The sequence below is a fragment of the Eublepharis macularius genome, chromosome 1 (genome assembly GCF_028583425.1).
Source record: "Eublepharis macularius isolate TG4126 chromosome 1, MPM_Emac_v1.0, whole genome shotgun sequence".
In the NCBI taxonomy this organism is placed as follows: domain Eukaryota; kingdom Metazoa; phylum Chordata; class Lepidosauria; order Squamata; family Eublepharidae; genus Eublepharis; species Eublepharis macularius.
The window spans coordinates 237967764-237986947 of NC_072790.1; the positions used below are offsets into that span (position 1 = coordinate 237967764).

Consider the following 19184-nt stretch of genomic DNA (forward strand, 5'->3'; position numbering starts at 1 on the left):
AAATTGCGCCAAGAAGATGCTGTTATCACGTGAAATCATGCCAGGAAGACGCTGTTATTGCAGAAGACAGCATCTTCTTGCATGATTTCATGCGATAATAGAGTGCGCAGACACTGTTTTTCGGAAGTTTTCGGAAGAAGGTAAGCCATGTGGAAACGGCCCAGGACTCTCACCAGGAACTGGGTAAATTTGGACTGTCTGTAACTATGTATGAAAAAGCAATGGGGTGGTTTACTTGTCTGAACTCCCCCATGATCAGAGTAGCTTGTAAGATTCTTATCACGAGCTGGGGTGAATGCAAAATACACAGACAAACACGTCATTTCAGAAAAGTTTAATCCTGTATCCAGAAAAGCACCATCAATACATTTGTTTAGCTAAAGAACAGAAGGCTAAACAGCTTCTGACATATCCCGCCCCCTCCAACCAGAGACCATAGAACAGTCTGTCCAACAGTGATTCCGCACACGTTGGATAATGCACTTCCAGTCCTCTTTATAGATCATTTGGAATGGATTTTTGTGTGTGCGGAACAAATAATCCACCTCAAACGATTGCTAAAGTGCATTGAAAGTGCATTATCCAATGTGTGCGGAATTAGCCCAACATTCCACCTTCAGAGTTTTCCCTCAACCCATTTCTTTTCCTTCTGTTCCCCAGCAAGCCAGCCTTGCATACCCAAGTTTTTTGGCAGCAATGCCATAGTTTGTGTCTGCAATGCAACTTACTGTGACACCTTGGACCCCATCTTGCTCCCGCCGGAGGGCGTCTACCTGAAGTATGAGACCACCAAAGCTGGCCGGCGCATGGAGCTCAGCGAAGGGAAATTCCAGAGGAACCACACATCTTGCAGCTTTATGGGTAGGTTGAATGACTATACTTTCGTGACTCCATCCCCCTACTCTACATGCTTACCCAGTCTCTTATTTTTCTAAAGGGCTCGAATATACATTCAATGCCTCTGATCGGTACCAGTATGTTAAAGGCTTTGGCGGAGCCCACACAGACGCTGCTGCAATTAATATCTTGAGTCTGTCTCCAGCTGCCCAGGAGCACCTCTTGAGATCCTACTTCTCTGACACTGGTGAGAGCACTGGGGCGGGGAGTGGCAAAAGAGAGCTGAACATTTTGAGAAGCAAAGGTCTAGGTTAGTCTGGTGGTCTCGCTCTCAACATACAGGGAAGCATTCAGAATTGCAATTCTGGTCGTCCGTAGATGTTAGGAAGGAGCAGCATCTCTCGTGCTGCAGTGGGGAGGTGCTTGGAGGGGTGAGTTGGCTGCTAGGGATGAGTGAGGGGAGTTAAGCACCAAATTTCCCCTCTCCTTCGTGCCCCACATTCTCACATCCTGAGAAAATGCAGGTTTGGAATTGGTGGTGGTGGAGGAGATATTGTCAAGTCAGCAGCTATACGGTACTCCGGCTGGACTCTTCAAGGCAAGAGACTCACAGAGGTGGTTTGCCATTGCCTGCCTCTGTGTAGACTTCATTGCTGATCTCCCATCCAATCACTAACCAAGGACAAGCACAGACTTGCCTAGGATATGCAGGTCAGGGCAGGTATTGAATTAAGCACCCACTTTCTACTGACCTGTGACCCTGGTCCAATTAGCTTGGTATGCTGTGAATTGGTATAAGGCAACTTCAGATGTTGCAGTTTTACAAACCCAGTGACTTTGCATGCAGAAGGTCCTATGCTCACAGCATCTCTACACGTTGTGAATTACCTGTCCTCAATTCACGTGCAGGCTGTACTTGCTTGGGGCATGCTTTCATGGGAGCTCTCTTGGTGTGATTGTTTCTTCAAGTGAGTCCAGCTCTGGTTGTTGTGGATTTTACGGCCTGTATAATCATAGTCTTGGCATTGTAGTTCCTGACATTTTGCCAGCAGCTGTGACTGGCATCTTCAAAGGTCTTTTGGTGCTACACCTCTGAAGATGCCAGTCACAGCTGCTGGTGAAATGTCAGGAACTACAATGCCAAGAGCACGGCTATACAGCCTGGAAAATCCACAACAACCATCGTTCTCCGGCCGTGAAAGCCTTCGACAATATATTGAGTCCAGCTCTGTTTTTGTTGAGAGACTCCTTTGACTTGCTAATTTGCAGGGTGTGAGAAAATGTCAAGATCTGTATGTCAATGAATAGATGGGGGAAATGGGGATATTTTTAGCTGTTGAGGAACTGATACGCCTCCAGCATATCTGCCGTGAAAGTATGTTGTCTCTAACTCTGGTCTCTGAGAGTATGGGAAGTTCTTTATTGCTGTAATGCCAGTACGTTATCTTGCAAATATTTACTTTCTCTTTCTCGCTGTACTGAGCCAATGTCCTTGACTGTGAGCTGAAACTGGCTCGAGAGATATCCTTCTTGAGAACTAAAGATAAGTTTACCCTTCTCACTATCTAGTCTCACCCCAACCCCCAACTCCTGCTAATGGTCCTTTTTCTCAAAGGTGGGAATACTCCATATAACTGGCCCATATACCTCACTTCTGCCAATTCTGCTGTCTGAGCACCTTGTACTGAATGGATCTCTTTTAAAGTTACTTCAACTGGAATACCAGTGTGTTAACTGTGGAGAACTTGGGATCTAACTGCCAGGGACTGACATTTTGGCAGAATGCACTCATAGGAAGCAGGTTGAATTTTCACTGTGTGAGCGAGTGCATGGGAAATTGGAGGAGGGACATGTGAAATGACATTCACTTGAGTGTCCCTGCATCTCCAGTCAAAAGAATGTGCTGGGATAGACATCTTCTTTTGCTTGAGTCCCTGGAGAGCAGTTGCCAGTCAGCTGGAGGAGTGGCACAAGGCAGTTTTGTCTAGACTGCCTTTCCTATCTTGTCTCTGCAGGCATCGAATACAACCTTTTGCGCTTGCCCATTGCTAGCTGTGATTTCTCCACGCACCCTTATACATATGACGACATCCAGTATGACTTTGACCTGAAGTATTTCAGCTTGGTGGAGGAGGATACCGAGCTCAGAGTGAGTAAAGCCACGCCGGATGATCGGCTAGACCAAAGAATAAAAAAGACCAAATAAAAAACATTTTATTAAGACACAGATGGAGAGCATGAATATTTATTGAGACATTTGTTATGCAGCTACACCTTCTTATTAAGTTTCATTGTAGCTAAGGGAGGTGGCAATTCCTATGCAAGTTCTTCCTCTTAATTGAATTCAAAGAGCTATTGTCCCTTTCCCTAGTCTCCATCCCAAGCCAGCATTCAGAAATACTTGTTTGCCGTGCTCTGAAATCTGTTATTATTTTATTATTATGCTCACAACAATCACCTAGTGAGGTGGGGTGGGGCTCAGCCATGGTTTTAAGCTGAATAGGGCTTTAAAGGACAGCACCTTGAATTGGGCTTGGGAATGGGTGGTTAGCCAATGTCATTGCGGCAGTATCAGGCTCACATGTTCCCAAGAGCTGGCCCCGACCAGCAGTTTAGCATTCTGCTCTAGCTGGAGCTTCCAAACAGTATTCAAGGGTAGCCCCAAGCGGAGCATGCTGCCATCTGCTCATAGGGCTCCCATTACCTCTCCCCATAGATCCCTCTCCTCCATCGCATCATGGCCTTATCTAAGCAGCCCATCTCCCTAGTTGCCAGTCCTTGGACGGGGCCCGCCTGGCTGAAGACGAATGACAACATAAAGGGGAAAGGAAAGTTGAAAGGGAAAGCAGGAGACAAATACCACAAGACCTGGGCCAGCTACTTAATCAGGTAACCACGCATGCATCTGCAGGGCTTGGGGGTAAATATAGGGATGTCAGTCCCCCACTGGCATCCACTCCCCACCTCCTGTGGAGCGCAGGAGTGCTCCCAGGGTCACTTGTGACCCATGTAATGATGTCACTTCCCGGAAGTGACATCATCGTGCAAGCCAGGAGGGGAAAGCCATAAGGTAGGTGCCAGGCCTCTGACCTCCTGCCTAGAGGGACCCAGCAACCCCAGATAGCTGGGTTCAAATCTCCACTCTGCCGTGGAAGCTCGGTAGGTGATCCTGGACCAGTCACACACTCTTAGCCTAACCTACCTCGCTGGGTTGTTGTGAGGATAAAATGGAGAGGAGGAGAATGTCGTTAGCTGCCTTTGGGATGGGAGGGAAGTGATTAAATGAAGGAAAAACCAGGGCTCATTTCGAGGGGAAACGCACAGGAACACCATTCCGGCAGTTCCCCAAAGAGGTCACATGTCAGGTGGCCGTGCCCACCTGACTCTCGGCCATTTTGGGCCTGTTTTATCCTGGATCGGGCCTCTGAAGGGTGGTGGATCGCTCTCATGTTTAGAAGCAGCATGATCCTGACCATTTTGGGCCCCTTTTCAGCCATTTTCAGCCCCTTTTTGTCATTTTGGGCCCAATTTCGGCCCTGACTGGCCAGGATTGGGTCCAAAACAGCCAGGATAGGTGATGTCAGGGGGCGTGGCATATGCAAATCAGTTGTGCTAATGACACATTTCCGGTGATGTCAAGGGGTGTGTGCTAATGAGTTGTGCGAATGAATTCCTCCCGCTCTTTTTCTGCGAAATGACCCCTGAGAAAAACTATAACGTAGGCGCCAGGCCTTCAGTCTCCTGCTGAGGCGATCAGAGGACAGCAACCCTAGATGAATAGTTGGCAATCTTCCACTGATTTGGCCCATTTTTTCCTTTGGCAGAATTTTTTTTTTAAAAAGGCTCTGGCCTAGTGGCTGGCATGTCACTCCTAGGAGCAACCTGGAAGGAACAATGGTAGCTCTAGAAATGGCCAGTTTTACCATAGAGTTGTGGTAATTCCTAGAGCTACCACTGTCACTTCCAAGTTGCTGAAGTGACATCATGACCTAGGTAATGTCTCACACCCTCGCCCACTTCCCTAACCTCCTACCTTCCCACTGGTTGCCTGACCTGGCAATCCTACATAGAGTTCATCCTCCGAATCAGTCTGTGAGGTCTGAGTAGGGGAATTCTGGGAGGTTTGGGGGATGGAGTATGGGGAGGGTGAGGTTTGGGGAGGGGAGGGATCTCATCTGGGTATAATGCCATACAGTCCACCTTCCATGGCTGTCATTTTCTCCAGGATAATAAAGAGTCCAGTAGCACCTTTAAGACTAACTAACTTTATTGTAGCATAAGCTTTTCAGAACCACAGCTCTCTTCATCAGATACACTGTGAACTGCATCAGATGAACTGTGGTTCTTGAAAGCTTATGCTGCAATAAAGTTGGTTAGTCTTAAAGGTGCTACTGGACTCTTTACTATTTTACGACTACAGACTAACACTGCTAACTCCTCTGGATCTATTTTCTCCAGGGGAACTGATCTGTGACACCTGGAAATCAGTTGTAATTTCAGGATATCCCTAGTCACCATCTAATGGTTGGCAACCCTATCACCAAAGCTGCAGTTTGCTCTAGGGGAGAGGTTTGGAGGATGGACTGTATGGCATTATGCCCTGTTGAGATCCCTCCCCATCCCAAACCCTGCCCAACCTGGCATTTCCCGATCCAGGGTTGGTAACCCTAGGGACCACTGTCAACTGGAACTGTTGTGCAAGTAGCGTTGCCAGCCTTCAGGCGGTGGCTGGAGATCTCCCGGAATTACAACTAACCTCCAGGTCATAGTGATCAGTTCCCCTGGAGGTATTGGAATCTTCAGGCGGTGATCTCTATGGCATTATACACAGCTGAGGTCACACCCCTCTCCAAACCCTGCCTTCTCCAGGCTCCACTTCCAAAATCTCCAGGAATTTCCCAACCTGGAGCTGGCAACCCTATGTGCAAGTTGCCTTTACCTGTGGAACAACTTCTGTCCTAGAAAAATGGCAGTCCCTTCTCAGAAACATCTCTTCTATAGAGACAACCCATCAGCCCTTTTCTTTTCTCTTGTCAGCCAGCCCTCCCCAAAGAGGTCCTCCAGAAATTACTTCCCACTAGATGGCAGTGTTCCAAAACCTAAACCCTCAAAGCAGAGGGGAAACAGTCTATACATATTTTCAGGGGTCATTTCGTAGAAAAACAGCTGGAGGAACTCATTACCATAACTCATTAGCATAGCACATTAGCATATGCCACGCCTCTTGTCATTGCTGGAAGTGTGTCATTAGTATAACTGATTTGCATATGCCACACCCCCTGACATCACCTATTCTGGCTGTTTTGGACCCAATCCTGTCCATTCAGGGCCGAAATTGGGCCCAAAATAGCAAAAAGGGGCTGAAAAGGGGCCCAAAATGGTCAGGATCGGGCCGCTGATGAGCGGGACAGTGACCCACCACCCGTCAGTGGCCCGATCCAGGCCATTTCAGCCCCAATCCAGGCCAAAATGGGCCCAAAATGGCCGAGAGTCAAGTGGACGGGGCCACTTGACATGTGACCTTTTGGGGGAACTGCTGGGACTGTGTTCCTGTGTGTTCCCCCTCGAAATGAGCCCTGCATATTTTTATAATAATAATTTTTAAAAGGCTTACAGAAATAAAAAGAACGGTGTGATAGTTTGAGAGTCAGATTAAAATTGTGGCGTTTTGAGTTCAAATCCCCTCTCTGCTACGAGATTTCCTGATGACCAGGAGCCAGTTGCTTTCTCTCGGCTGAATCTACCTCACAAGGTTGTTGCTAGGGTTGCCAGCTCCAGGTTGTAAAATTCCTGGAGCTTTTGAAGGTGGAACCTTGTGAGGGTGGAATTTAGGAGGGGAGAGACCCGAGCAGAGTAAAATGCCATAAAACATACCCTCCAAAGGAGACATTTTCTCCAGGGGAACTGATCTCTGTGACCTGGAGATCAGCTCTAATCCCGGGAGATCTTCAGCCACCTCCAGGAGGTTGGGAACCCTAGCTGTTGCAAAGATAAACTAGAAGAGGGGGAAACCGTGTATACAACTTTGGAGGAAAGGTGGGTTAAGGACTTGAAGCTTGTATATCTAATTTAACGAGACTGAAAAATCTAGGGAAGGTGTTTGGAGAGGACGAGGCACTTTCATGCCGTGGTAACAGTCAAAGCAAAGACCAATGACGCTAATTGCCTCTCCTCTCTGTGTGCTGGAATCCAGGTTTTTGGACGAATACGCCAAACACAACATCACATTCTGGGCGATTACAGCTCAGAACGAGCCAGTAATCTCCTTGTGTGCCAAGCACGATTTCCCCACCATGAACTACTCGCCTGAGGAGCAGCGCGACTTTATCATTCTGGATCTGGGCCCTGCGCTGGCCAACAGCGAGCACAAAGACGTCCATCTCGTGATTCACGATGACTTGAGGATCAACCTGCCCAACTGGGCCAAAGTGGTACGGTATTGAATCCTGACTCTCGCCTAGGATGGCCGAGACCAGTTGGTATTTTCCTGGGACTGGTAAAACTTATTGATCTTGCTAGTATCAGGGACTGCAAAGTCAATCGGCTCCACATTCTTCCAAGTTCAGCTGACAGATTCTGCTCTTGGTCAGACCCTAACCTAATGCTATAGCTGGTAGGTTTACCAGGTGGGGCCTGGAGATTTCCTGGAATTACAACTTGTCTCCAGAAGACAGATCAGGGCTGAATCCACACACCCGCGGAGCATCCTGGCGTTGCGCTAAATGTTCGCTAAACACCCAGAAGTGTAGCTTCTTTCTAGCATGATTTCTGAATTGTGCTAGAAAGATGCTACACTTCCGGGTGTTTAGCGGACATTTAGTGCAACGCCGGGACGCTCCGCAGGTGTGTGGATTCAGCCCTGGACCACTGGAGAAAATGGAAGTGTCAGAGGCCAGACTCTATGGCATCCCATTCCTGCTGAAGCCCCTCCCTCCCCAAACTCTGCCCTTCCTAGGCTCTGCCTCCAAATCTCCAGGAATTTCCTCACCTGGACCTGGCAGCCCTAACAGTTGGTTCAAACCATTTTTGACACTCCGAGCCAGGTACACCTGTCGCCCCCACCTGCACAGCTGCTGGCCAGGATGGAGCTGAGCCCCGGAGGCAATGCTTTAAGAATTCGGCTCCAACTCAGCTGGCAGCAGCAGGCGTCCAGAAGGCAATGCCCTTTGTCTCTCAGAGGAGGGGAAGGAGTCAAAGTCCTGAGGTGCAGTTCTATATTACCGATTGCTCTTTCCAAAGCGGCCACTTGGGTGTTTTGGGCAGGGAACCAGTCTGCCCTATGCAGGGAGATTTTAGTCACTTTATTTTCATTGTCCTGGTCACCAGTGCAATTGCAGAGGGTCGCTAGACATGTGCAGGGCTGCATGCGCAGTACCCAAGTGGGACTGCCCGGGTGACTACATGAACATCAGTTAGAGATGATTGTGACCATGACCGTTTCCACACGGCTTACCTTTTGCTGGAACACAGCATGCTATCGTGTGAAATCACGCGATAACAGCCTCTTCCTGGCGCGATTTTGCGCAGGAAGACGCTGTGTTCCAGCAGAAGGTAAACTGTGTGGAAACAGCCCATGTTTTTATCGTCATGATCACAGTGCAATCCCACAAGGGTACAGCACATGTGCAAACAGGCCTGTTAGGGATTCCAGGTGTCTGCCAGTGGTAGGAAATCGCCTAGCAGTTTAACATCTTGCCCATTGACTGCTGGTGACCAGCAGGAAGTTTCGGCCACCCAGAAATCACCCAGCAGCAGCAAGCACCCCGGGAACATGTGCGGCATTCCTGAAGTGAGGCTGTTGCGCTGGTCACAGGCATGCGTCACTGCTTCACTGGGTCCCGAAGTGACGTCAGCGCCTGGAGTGCACAAAAAGAACACAAATGCAGCATGAAGTAAATGCTAGGTTCCCCTCCCACCAGGAGGGTATAGGGACATGGCAACCCTAAGGTCTGTACATGCTCCAGTGGGACTGCACGACTGACCATGACATTGAAAATAATGTGCCTAAAATCTTCCTGCATAGGGCAAGGTTGTTTCTCTGCCCAAGGCATGTGCCATACCCATGTGGGACAGCCCTGGTGACCAGTCAATCAACATCAGTTATAAGTAAGTGCTGCCACATTTTTTTTTCTTTGCATAATTATTATTGGATGGGCATTTTGAGGGTTTTGTTTGCAGTGATTAAAATGTAGGAACCCAAGGAAAATTCATGAATGGCCACCAGTGTTGTGTGCATTTTCCCTGATGAAAAAGAAAAACCCAAACAAGCGCACTGAATGACCATAGGAGGAAGGGTCAAACTACACTGGAGTTCTGGGACTGGAACTCTAGGCATATTAACTCAGAGCCGAACCACACGATACAAATTACACGTGAATGACATGAAAACACACTGACACATGTTCCAACGTTGTTCTCAACTACCCGTGCCAGGAATGCAGGACCTCCATTGAACCCGTGTTCATGGTGGCACAAGTTTTCTCCACTTTCCTCCAAGATGCAGGAAAGATATCCCATCATGCATCTGCACTCTGCGTATAGACGTGAGTGCCATCTACCTGCAGTTCTGAGAGCACGGTGGAGTGAGCAGCAGATAGGAAGCAGAAGATCCAGGGAAAAAAGACACTTTGCATTGTCAAATTACTGGTTGCGACCGCAAACATGTGCCGTTGCAGCCACACTGGAGCATAACATTAAGAATCCATGCCTGGACCAGGACACGTGCTCATCGAGAGAATGCTGGTCACGGGCATTTGGGGTAAAACAGGATTCCTGACACTCGCTCAGTCTCGTGTAATTCGTATCGTGTGGTTCGGCTGTCAGTCTTAAAGTTGCTAATGGGGTGTTTGTGGGTGATCTGGATTAGGGCTTCAGTGCCCACCACTCAGCGCCCCCACCCTTCCAGTCACTTGACATACGGGGAGGAAAGACAGGAATTATACCTGTCTTTCTAACCCACCCAAGCTAACAGCAATCTGGGTAGGGCATTTTAGATAAGAGAAATGGCAGGCAGCATTAATGTACCCTTTTCCTGGCACTGCTGCTCTAATCTATTATCTCCCCAACTCCTTCTTAAAGGCAATTTTTGCTGTTTTTCAAACTGATCTTTGTTCCAAGATGAACTCTTTAAAAAAAAATGTAAGTAGTAGAGTGTCAATGAATAAAACTTGTTCGTGAAAGGCACCTATTGGCTGGTAGTTGTGCTGTCACAACAACCCCTCAACCTTGAAATAGTTTGGGAACTTGAAAACAAATTACCAAGTATTTTTTAAAAGAAGGTGATGGAAGAACAGATAAAAGGAAACTCGTAAGTGAACATTTAATTTTTTCTTTTTAAGTTGAGCAACTGCCCTGAGGTATGATGGGAAGGGCACCATGGGTGATTGAATCAACATCTGATATGTTTGTCATTCACACTGCAACACTGGGAGGAAACAGGGATTACACTACAGGAGAAGGACCGGAGGTAGCGAGTTTTAAATTGACTGTCCTCCCAACTCCACTTCAGGTTCTTGGGAACAGCAGTGCAGCCAAGTATGTGTCGGGCATTGGAGTCCACTGGTACCTGGATACAACGATCCCTGCCCAACTCACCCTGGGAGCCACCCACGATCTCTTCCCAGATTATTTTCTGCTCTACACAGAGTCTTGTAATGGCTTCTACCCTTGGGATATTAAAGTTGACCCGGGCAGCTGGGAGAGAGGTGTTAGCTACAGCTGCAACATCATAGAGGTAAGCTTAAGAATATCAGAATATTGGAAGAGCCTTGCTGGGCCAGTGGTCCATCTTGTCTGGTATCCTGTTCCACGTAGGGTTGCCAGGTCCCCCTACTCCCTGGGCGAGAGGTGGGAGGCTCATCACAAACCTCCTCACTTCTGGGAAGTGACATCATTGCGCAGGCCACAAGCCACCCTGGGAGTGCTTCTGCGCTCTGCAGGGACCCAATTTGACCCAGATCGGGCTGCTGTTGAGCACAGAACCACTGCTACACTCTGCAGCAGCCCAATCTGGACCTGATCCAGGCCAATCCAGGCCCGATTTGGGCCGATATGGCTCCAGGTCAGGCCGATTTGGCCCAGATCCAGCCACTGCAGAGCGCGGGACCACTGCTGCACTCCACGGTTGCCTGATCTGGGCCTGATCTAGGCTGATTTGGCCCTGATTCGGGCTGCTGTGGTGTGTGGGGGCATGCCACATGGACTGGGAGCACGTCCCAGGTGGTGCACCCCCCCCACCAAGCAGGTAAGAGAGAGCGAAGGGGTGAAAGGTGGGAACGGGGAATCCCCCGCCCTCAGTGGGGAACTGGCAACCCTAGTTCCACACAATGGCCAACCAGGACCCTCATTGGGTCCACTGAGCGTGGTGTGGAGAAAGGAGATAGGGCAGGGCTGGCTGCTGGTTTTTGTCAGTGCTTGAACACTTGGGGGATGGAACCCACCATCCTACAGCCTCTATAGCCTTCCTCCAACACAGTGAGTGTAAGTTATTTGCGTTTCATTCTGTGGGAGGTGGTTGGCTTTTCTCTCTTTCCTCATAGCTCCAGCCCTTTGACTGACCTTCATTCAACAGGATCTCAATCATTTTGTCACGGGTTGGATCGACTGGAACCTGGCGCTGGATATGAACGGAGGCCCCAACTGGGTCAAGAATTTTGTGGACAGCCCAATCCTTGTGGATGCCTCGAAAGATGAATTCTACAAGCAGCCCATGTTCTACCACCTGGCTCATTTCAGGTATTGCTTGGTTCTCCACAGTAGGGGGTGGTCCCTTGCTCCCTGCCTCCCATCCCATGCAGTGAAATTGAAAGCTGATCTAGAAGAGACCCCGGGAGGTCTGGGATTGAACTGTCCAAGTGGTTTTTAGGTGTAACGTTAGATGTTGTGGCTTTTGTTTGGACCGCGTTGCTTTCCGTGATTTCGTGTACTGAAACTACACCCACGCACCCCCGTCCCCATCACTGGTGAGCTTTGGAAGGAAAAGGAACAACCGGGTCCATGTTTTCCCCCTTCTACAGCTAATAGAAGTACAGGGAGGATGACATCAATAAGCAAAGCTACGGAGGAGAGGAGAACTCAAAGCGCCCTCCCTGGAAGGTCCCCATCTGAACGGATGCCGCTCCTAAAATTTACTTGTAAAACACCCTGGAAGGCCTGTGATCCAAGACATTCAGCTTGGAGCCTGGGTCTGAGAGGGGGGAAGTGTAGTTTGCCATGCCTGTTGCCTACTTCCTCTGTTGCCAATGCTGGGTTTGCTTATAGGGTTGCCCACCTCCATCTGGCCAAATGCAAACCAGAAGTGGCACCCCCAGTAAGAACCAGCAAACCTGATCAGAAACCACACCTGGGGATAAATGAACTACTAACCAACTCTAATATCTATAACATATAAATTTATCTTTCAAAGTGCAAGGTGCTCAGTGTAGAGAGAACAATTCATGAATATTCATATATCAATATAATAAACCACCCTTCCATCTGAGAAGGAAATACAACGTATACAAAGCGACACAAAATATTCAAAATTGGCCGTTTCGTCAACAAAACTCCCGTATTGGTTCTATATTCGAGTTCTTGTTTTATCCATTAACAACTTCATCAGGGGCCGTCCTTGAGGTGCATTGAAATTACGCACATGAAAGCTTATATATTTTTAAACACGTTTTATTTATAAAAGTGGTTTTTATGTTTTATGACAAAATCAACGACAACAATAAACAAATAACAGTTCAACAAACAACGATAAATAAATTGCAAATAACACAGGTTGGATACAACTACTTTCAACTATAGATGAACATTAGAAATTAAAACAGTATCCTAAATACAGAAAGGAACAGTTGGATATATATTTCATTGCTTTGAAAGTCAATTGTATGGGTGGATCAGTTCACTAGCCCCTGATGAAGTTGTTATCGGATGAAACAAGTTTGATAATATAGCCGGCCACTTGTTGTGCTGGGGAAACTTCGGGATCCCCCTTCCAGTGTTTTCGGCTCCACCTAATAAGGAAGATACAGGAAAAGAAGAAACATCCGTCCGGGCTGAAGCAACGTTACTACATCATACCTACCTTGAGTTATCAGCTGCTTGTAATGAACAGGGGAATCTTCTGGGTTCCTTTTGTTTTCTTTTGGCTTCACCTATAAAAGAAAGAACTTATTAACTTGGGTCAAAGCAATGTAACCGCAACTCACGTACCTGTTGAATTGGCAGCTGCATGGAAGTACGCCGTGTTGGCATAGCTATCTATAAACCAGAGAGTACATAATCATTAACTCAAAAGACTATAGAACCAGTACTGGAGTTTTATTGGAAGATACGGCCAATTTTGAATATTTTGGGTATATTGTATTTCCTTCTCAGATGGAAGGGTGGTTTATTATATTGATATGTGAATATTTATGAATTGTTCTCTCTACACTTAGCACCTTGCACTTTGAAAGATAAATTTGTATGTTATAGATATTAGAGTTGGTTAGTAGTTCATTTATCCCAAGGTGTGGTTTCCATTCAGGTTTGCAGCCTCTATCTGGCAGCGGGAGATTGCCCAGAATTACAACGGCTCTCCAGATCACAGAGATAATTTCCCCTGGAGTGTTGGAGGGTGGACTCTGTGGCATTATACCCCACTGAGGTCCCTCCCCAGGCTCTGCCCCCCAAGCCTACAGGAACTTTTCCACCCAGAGATGGCAATCCTATTGCTCAGAGAATTTGGTTGGACTCCTCAGGGCGGCTGCACAGAGAACATTGGATTTTTGCTTGCTGTTCCTCTCTGAGAAATTAAGCAGGGGCTTGGAAGAAAAGGACAAGGGAACGCAACGCTCCCCCTCTCTTCCCCTTTCCATCAGCACGTCTTATTCCCAGGTCATCCCACTTCCCTTCCTCTCTTCCGGGCCATTTTCCCACGTTTTAAAAATAGCGTGGCACTCATGGAATGCTGGTGGCTTCTTCGCGTTATTTCTAACATCACCCAGACGCAGGTAATGAAGATTCTGTTTTTGTGGTGGGTGACGTCAAAAACGGCGTGAAGAAGCAGCCAGCATCCCATGAGTACTGCACTATTTTTAAAATGTGGAGAAACGGCCCACCTGTGACGAAATCGTTTCCCACTTTTGGGTCTCGGCTGACAGCATGGCAGCATGGCTTTCCTTGCGTGTCTTGCACAGGTCCCATCTTCTTCCATGTGCCTCATTTCAATCTCTTTCCTCTCCTGTCCAGCAAGTTTATCCCAGAGGGCTCCGTTCGAGTAGGACTGACCTCCAACAACCTTTTTGGCTGCATGCTAAAAACAGTGGGCTTCCTCCGACGGGATGGTGCCGCGGTGGTGGTTGTGCTTAACAAGTAAGTAAGAAGACGTGATCTTCAGCTTGCCTTAAGACTCCTGAGAAGCCGAAGGATGACAGCTGGATTGGGTTTGGTGTAGGAATATGGCCAAAATGTAGCCCTCCACCCACCAACACACATAGAGGAACATTACTGGATGTAACACTTCACTCACCATCTGAAGTGGCACAGTCCCTTTGGATTCCCTTGAACTCTGCTGCCACTTTGGGAAGAGCCTCCCCCCTTGGAGGGATGCTTTAGGAACTGCCCCCATGTTTTTGTTGGAAGTAGCAATGTCTGGTGTACAAGAAGGAAAAAGAGAAGAGGCAGCATACAGGGGGCTGCAAGGATCAGTTAGATAAGAACGTGAGGGCAGCACCTCTCTTCTCTGTTATGTGTCACTTCCTTGTCTTCTTTTGGGCTAAACAGGTCAATCTCCTTCTCTCTCCTCTCTGAGCTCACTCTCTCTAAGATGTAGTTAGATAGCTGCAACTACGGCTGTTTCCACACTGTTTACCTTGTTCCGGAAAACCGAAATCTCGCACGAAATCCCACGAGAAGACGCTGTTATCGCACAAAATCTTGCGAGAAGACGTGATAACAGCGTCTTCTCACGTGATTTCGCGTGAGATTTTGCTGTTTTCTGGAATACGGTAAGCCGTGTGGAAAACAGCCTATTTCTATCCCTCCTCTTTACTATCTGATCTTTTTACACCTTTAATCAGTACTGCATAACTACCACTGTTTATGGTACTCTGCCAACAGTTTTGAGGGGGCATAGCAATTCCAGACCTCTCCTCAGCACCTCCCTCCCTCAAGCCTTTACTCTCTTGCAGATGCTTTATGGATGTGAAATTCAGTATCTCAGACAGCCCGGTGGGCGTCATTGAAGATGTTGCCCAGGCCTACTCCATCCAGACCTACCTGTGGAGGCACACCTGACCTTCGAGACATGCCAGACGTGGTGGGAGAGGGTGATCCCTCCTGAGGAGTCATGCCAGTGCAGAGAAGGCAGCCCAGGTGGGCAGTGGCGGCTTCTCCACCGTGTCTGTTCCAAAGCTTGAGACGGATGACTTTCTATGACCAAGAAGGGGCATCTGGAAAGGGCCGTTGCTCTAGGCTGGAGACTGTCATGCAGGGGCCACCAATTCACTGCCGAGAGGCTTCCCCCTCAACATTAACCCTCTCATCTTTGTCTCCTGTAACCTCGCCTTAATTTATTAGGTATTAAAAATGAATTGAACGGCATCCTGCCACTTGTGTTTGGTGGAAGAAACCATGTCTGGTGTTCAAAGAGAAAGAGAAGATGACCCAAAAGGGGGCAGCAAGCGTTAGTCAGCTAGGAATGTGAGCACAGCACCTCTCTTTCGATTGAGTGTCATTTCCTTGTCTTACCTCCCGATTGGTACTCTCAGGGCAATATCTTTCTTCTTGGAACTAACACCCTCTCTCTTTCTCTTAGAGCCAAACTACAAGTGATGCCTGACACTAGTTGGACACTTGTCAGCTTCCCTCAAGTTTTGATGGGAAATGTAGGTCAAGAGCCAAGTCTTGCAGCTTGGCTCTCCGACTGCTGTCCAAGGGACATTTCAACTGTCACTTGTCCAACATTCCGTCAAGCTGCCTACATTTCCCATCAAAACTTGAGGGAAGCTGACAAGTGTCCAACTAGTGTCAGGCATCACTTGTAGTTTGGCTCTTAGTCAGCTAGATAGCTACACACTATATCTCTACTCTTCCCTATCCTACTATATAATTCCCTTAGCATCTTTCTGACAACGCACATTTATGCTTGTGCACATGTGAGGGCGCACCAGGATAAAAGGGTGCCATGGAATGATGCCTCCAGAAAGCACTGCTAGCGGTGGAGGGCAGGCCGAGTCGGCCTGGCCCACTGACGCCGGGCTTCATAGCCAAGGAGGAGGAGGAGGGCGGACCCTCCCTGGGTCCACACCCCACCTGCCAGCCCTTCCCAGCCCTTCCCAGACCCCTCCTGCCTCTCAGCCCTCCCCAGACCCCCCTTGCCCCTCCACATGCCAATCCTCCCTAGACCCCTCTTGACTCTCAGCTCTCCCCACACCCCCTTGCCCCCTACCTGACAGCCCTCCCCACACCCCCCACACCAGCCCTCCCCAGCTCCAGATTTCTAGAGCCTGTTGTATTTATTTGGACAACGGGCTTTGTTTCTAGTTAAGTATATAGTTCCTAAATAAACTTTTCTTTACTCTTTAATTAGTCATTTGTGGCTATCGTATAACACACTCTGCCAACAGTGTTACCACACAGCAGAGAGCATTGGGGAGGAGAGAGCTGAGAGGGAGTTTGCATTCCCCTTTCTCACTCATCTTTCCTCACCACTGAAGGGACAAAACCAGTTTTTTTCCATATCTGGGAAACTGTCCTTAGAATCAAATCTAGGGAAATGCCTGGTAGGCCTGGCCTTGGAGGGAGAGTGAAGCACGGCTCTTTTCCAGTGGGAGTTATTGGCCTGACCTCATTTTTGAACCGTGTTTATTCTGTTAGCATTTTTAAAAGCCTTTCCATTTAAGCCAGAGATAGAAAGAACTTGGTAGTGAATGGGGTATTCTTGCACTAGCTATTTTAATACAGATGTAATGTATTTCATATTTACTGGATTTCATTAACATAGTTGTTACCTGCCTAGGGTCACGATTTGTCAGGAGAAAGGTGGTCTCATCATTTTTTTAAAGCAATAAAATAAATCAATATTGGTCAACATTTTCTGCCACAGATTCACTCTCTCTTAGTGTTGCCAACTCTGGGCTGAGAAATTCCTGAACACTTGGGGGTGGAGCTCAGGGAGGGGCCTAGGTGTGATATAATGCCGTAGAGTCCACCCTCCAACGCTCCAGGGGAAATTATCTCTGTGGTCCAGAAATCAACTGTAATTCTGGGAGATCTCCAGTTGTAGATATGAGAGATTTCTATCTAGGCTTGCCAGCTCTGGATTGAGAAATATCTGGAGATTTGGAGGCTGGAGAGGGCGGGGTTTAAGGAGGGAAATAATGCCATAGACTCCACTCTCCAAAGCAGCCATTTTCAGCTGGGGAACAGATCTCTTTCTTTTTTTTGAATTTTTTTTTATTTTTAATATCTAACATAAAAAACTACAAAAGACTACAAAAGCATAAGGGGGAGAGAAAAAAAGGGGAAGGGGGGACTGGGAAAAGGGGAAGAGCAACATACAAACAACAAACGCTACACTACATGTCTTGTATTCCCTTCATGCTGCAATTTTTCTTAAAAGTTAACTTTCTAATATGCTATCAGATTGGTAGATCTTATACAATACAGACTATATTCAGGATCAGGTTTTCTCCCCCCCCCCCCCGCGTCTCGGTCTCAATTCTCTCTGCGCAGCTGGAGCAGCTGCGCACCGCTCTCTCCTCCCCCCCACTTTCCCCTTCAGACTTTGGACTTTCTTCTTGCTGGAACTCCTGATGGTTGAACAAAAAGTCTGTCAGCTGCGCTTCCGATGTAATCTTGTAGGTTTGATCCTTGTATCTGAACCAGATGCCTTCTGGAAACAACCATTTATATTTTACATCACATTTCCTCAAGAAAGCCGCAAGTCCTTTATACTTAAATCTTCTTTTACGAGCCAAAAATGGAACATCTTTCAATATTTTAACCTTGTTGCCCAAATAATCCAAGTCCACATTGTACGAATTATATAAAATGGTGTCCCGAGTCTTCTTAGATGAAAAGTCAATAATAATCTCGTGAGGCAGCTGACGTTTCATTACATACTTTGAAGATGTCCGATGGACTTCCAAAATATCGCTTTTTAACTCTTCTTTAGTTGCCTTTGTGAATGGCGCCAAAAGTCCAGACACCAGATCTTTTAAATTTTCACTTTGCTCCTCTTTTACATTCTGAAGACACAGTACCGTTTGGGCACGGTCCACTTGCAATCCTATTATTTGATTCTCCAAAAGCTTCACTTCCTTACTTGTTGCTTTCATGAGTACTGCGTTCTCGTGTGCAGACTGCTCTGCTCTGGTCACTGTTTCTTTAATGGTTTTCACTTCGCTTTCCACTGAATCAACCTTTTGCCCCATTTCATTCAGTTTCGCTACAAAGGGCTGCACAGCATCAAAGACTGCTCGTCTCACCATCTCTTCCAAAGTTTCCCCCTTCCCCTGTAACGTCGCCATCACCGATTTACTCATTGCTGGGCTCTGCTTTTTCGTCGCCATCTTGGGGGGGGGGCGCCAACTAAGTTCCGAAACTCCGTGAAGGGGAAGAAATCCGCGCCTTCTTAGCTTCAGCTCCCACCAATCCTTCGCATACGCTTAGAAATCAGAAGGGATTCGCTTACTTACAGGTTTTCACCTTAAATCTGCTTATTGCCGTTCTCCATGGCCCGGCAGCATGCGAAGTGCTGCGCAAGTCTGCCGGCCTCCGTTGGAGCAAACGGGCAATTTACCCCCTGCATTGCTTTCAGGGGGTTCTTCCCGCCGTGCTCCGGACCTGCTGGGGAACAGATCTCTATGGCTTGGAGATCAGTTGTAAATCTGGGAGATCTCTCCCCACTATCTGGAGGCTGGCAGTCCTGGCTGTAACCATCACTGTCAGCATTCTCAGGGCTCTGTGCAGGGTTTAAAACCAGGGAAGCCGTTCCTTCGAGCTTGGCCCTCAGGTTCTCCCTATTACTGCTCATTCCTGTTGGGGAAACTTATGTGCAGCTGTTAGAACATGCATGTTTACACAGTGGAGCAAATAGTAGCTCCACAGAGTAGTTTCAGGTCACGAAAACAGTGTAGGAGGGAAAGTTTAAGCCACTCAATTCCCATGCCCTTGGGAACTCAGTTCCCAGCACAGATCTCCAGGTCCTCATCGGATCCAAAATCTTCATGTCTACCATGTGGATTTTGTAACATGGGAACCTGAGTTGGCATCACGGTTTGGCAGGTTCCTCCGTGCACCTGGCTTCTTTGCAACAGATTGAATTTTGGGTTGCTGCCTGGAGAAAATGTCCTGTCCTTTTCACAGAGATTTAA

General features: G+C 47.7%; 1 protein-coding gene across 2 annotated transcripts in view; it reads left to right on the plus strand.

Moving 5' to 3' along the window:
- The window catches only part of LOC129330654 (lysosomal acid glucosylceramidase-like), a 30207-nt gene extending 14410 nt beyond the window's left edge, over positions 1-15797 (plus strand). For both annotated transcript variants that reach the window (XM_054980792.1, XM_054980798.1), the window contains exons 3-11: positions 661-861; positions 938-1084; positions 2853-2986; positions 3554-3726; positions 7031-7268; positions 10346-10570; positions 11408-11571; positions 14056-14178; positions 14997-15797. In XM_054980792.1, coding sequence (XP_054836767.1) covers positions 661-861; positions 938-1084; positions 2853-2986; positions 3554-3726; positions 7031-7268; positions 10346-10570; positions 11408-11571; positions 14056-14178; positions 14997-15102 — 1511 coding nt within the window. In that variant the 3' untranslated portion in view covers positions 15103-15797. The remainder of the gene's footprint in view (positions 1-660; positions 862-937; positions 1085-2852; positions 2987-3553; positions 3727-7030; positions 7269-10345; positions 10571-11407; positions 11572-14055; positions 14179-14996) is intronic.
- The last annotated feature ends 3387 nt before the right edge of the window (positions 15798-19184 follow it).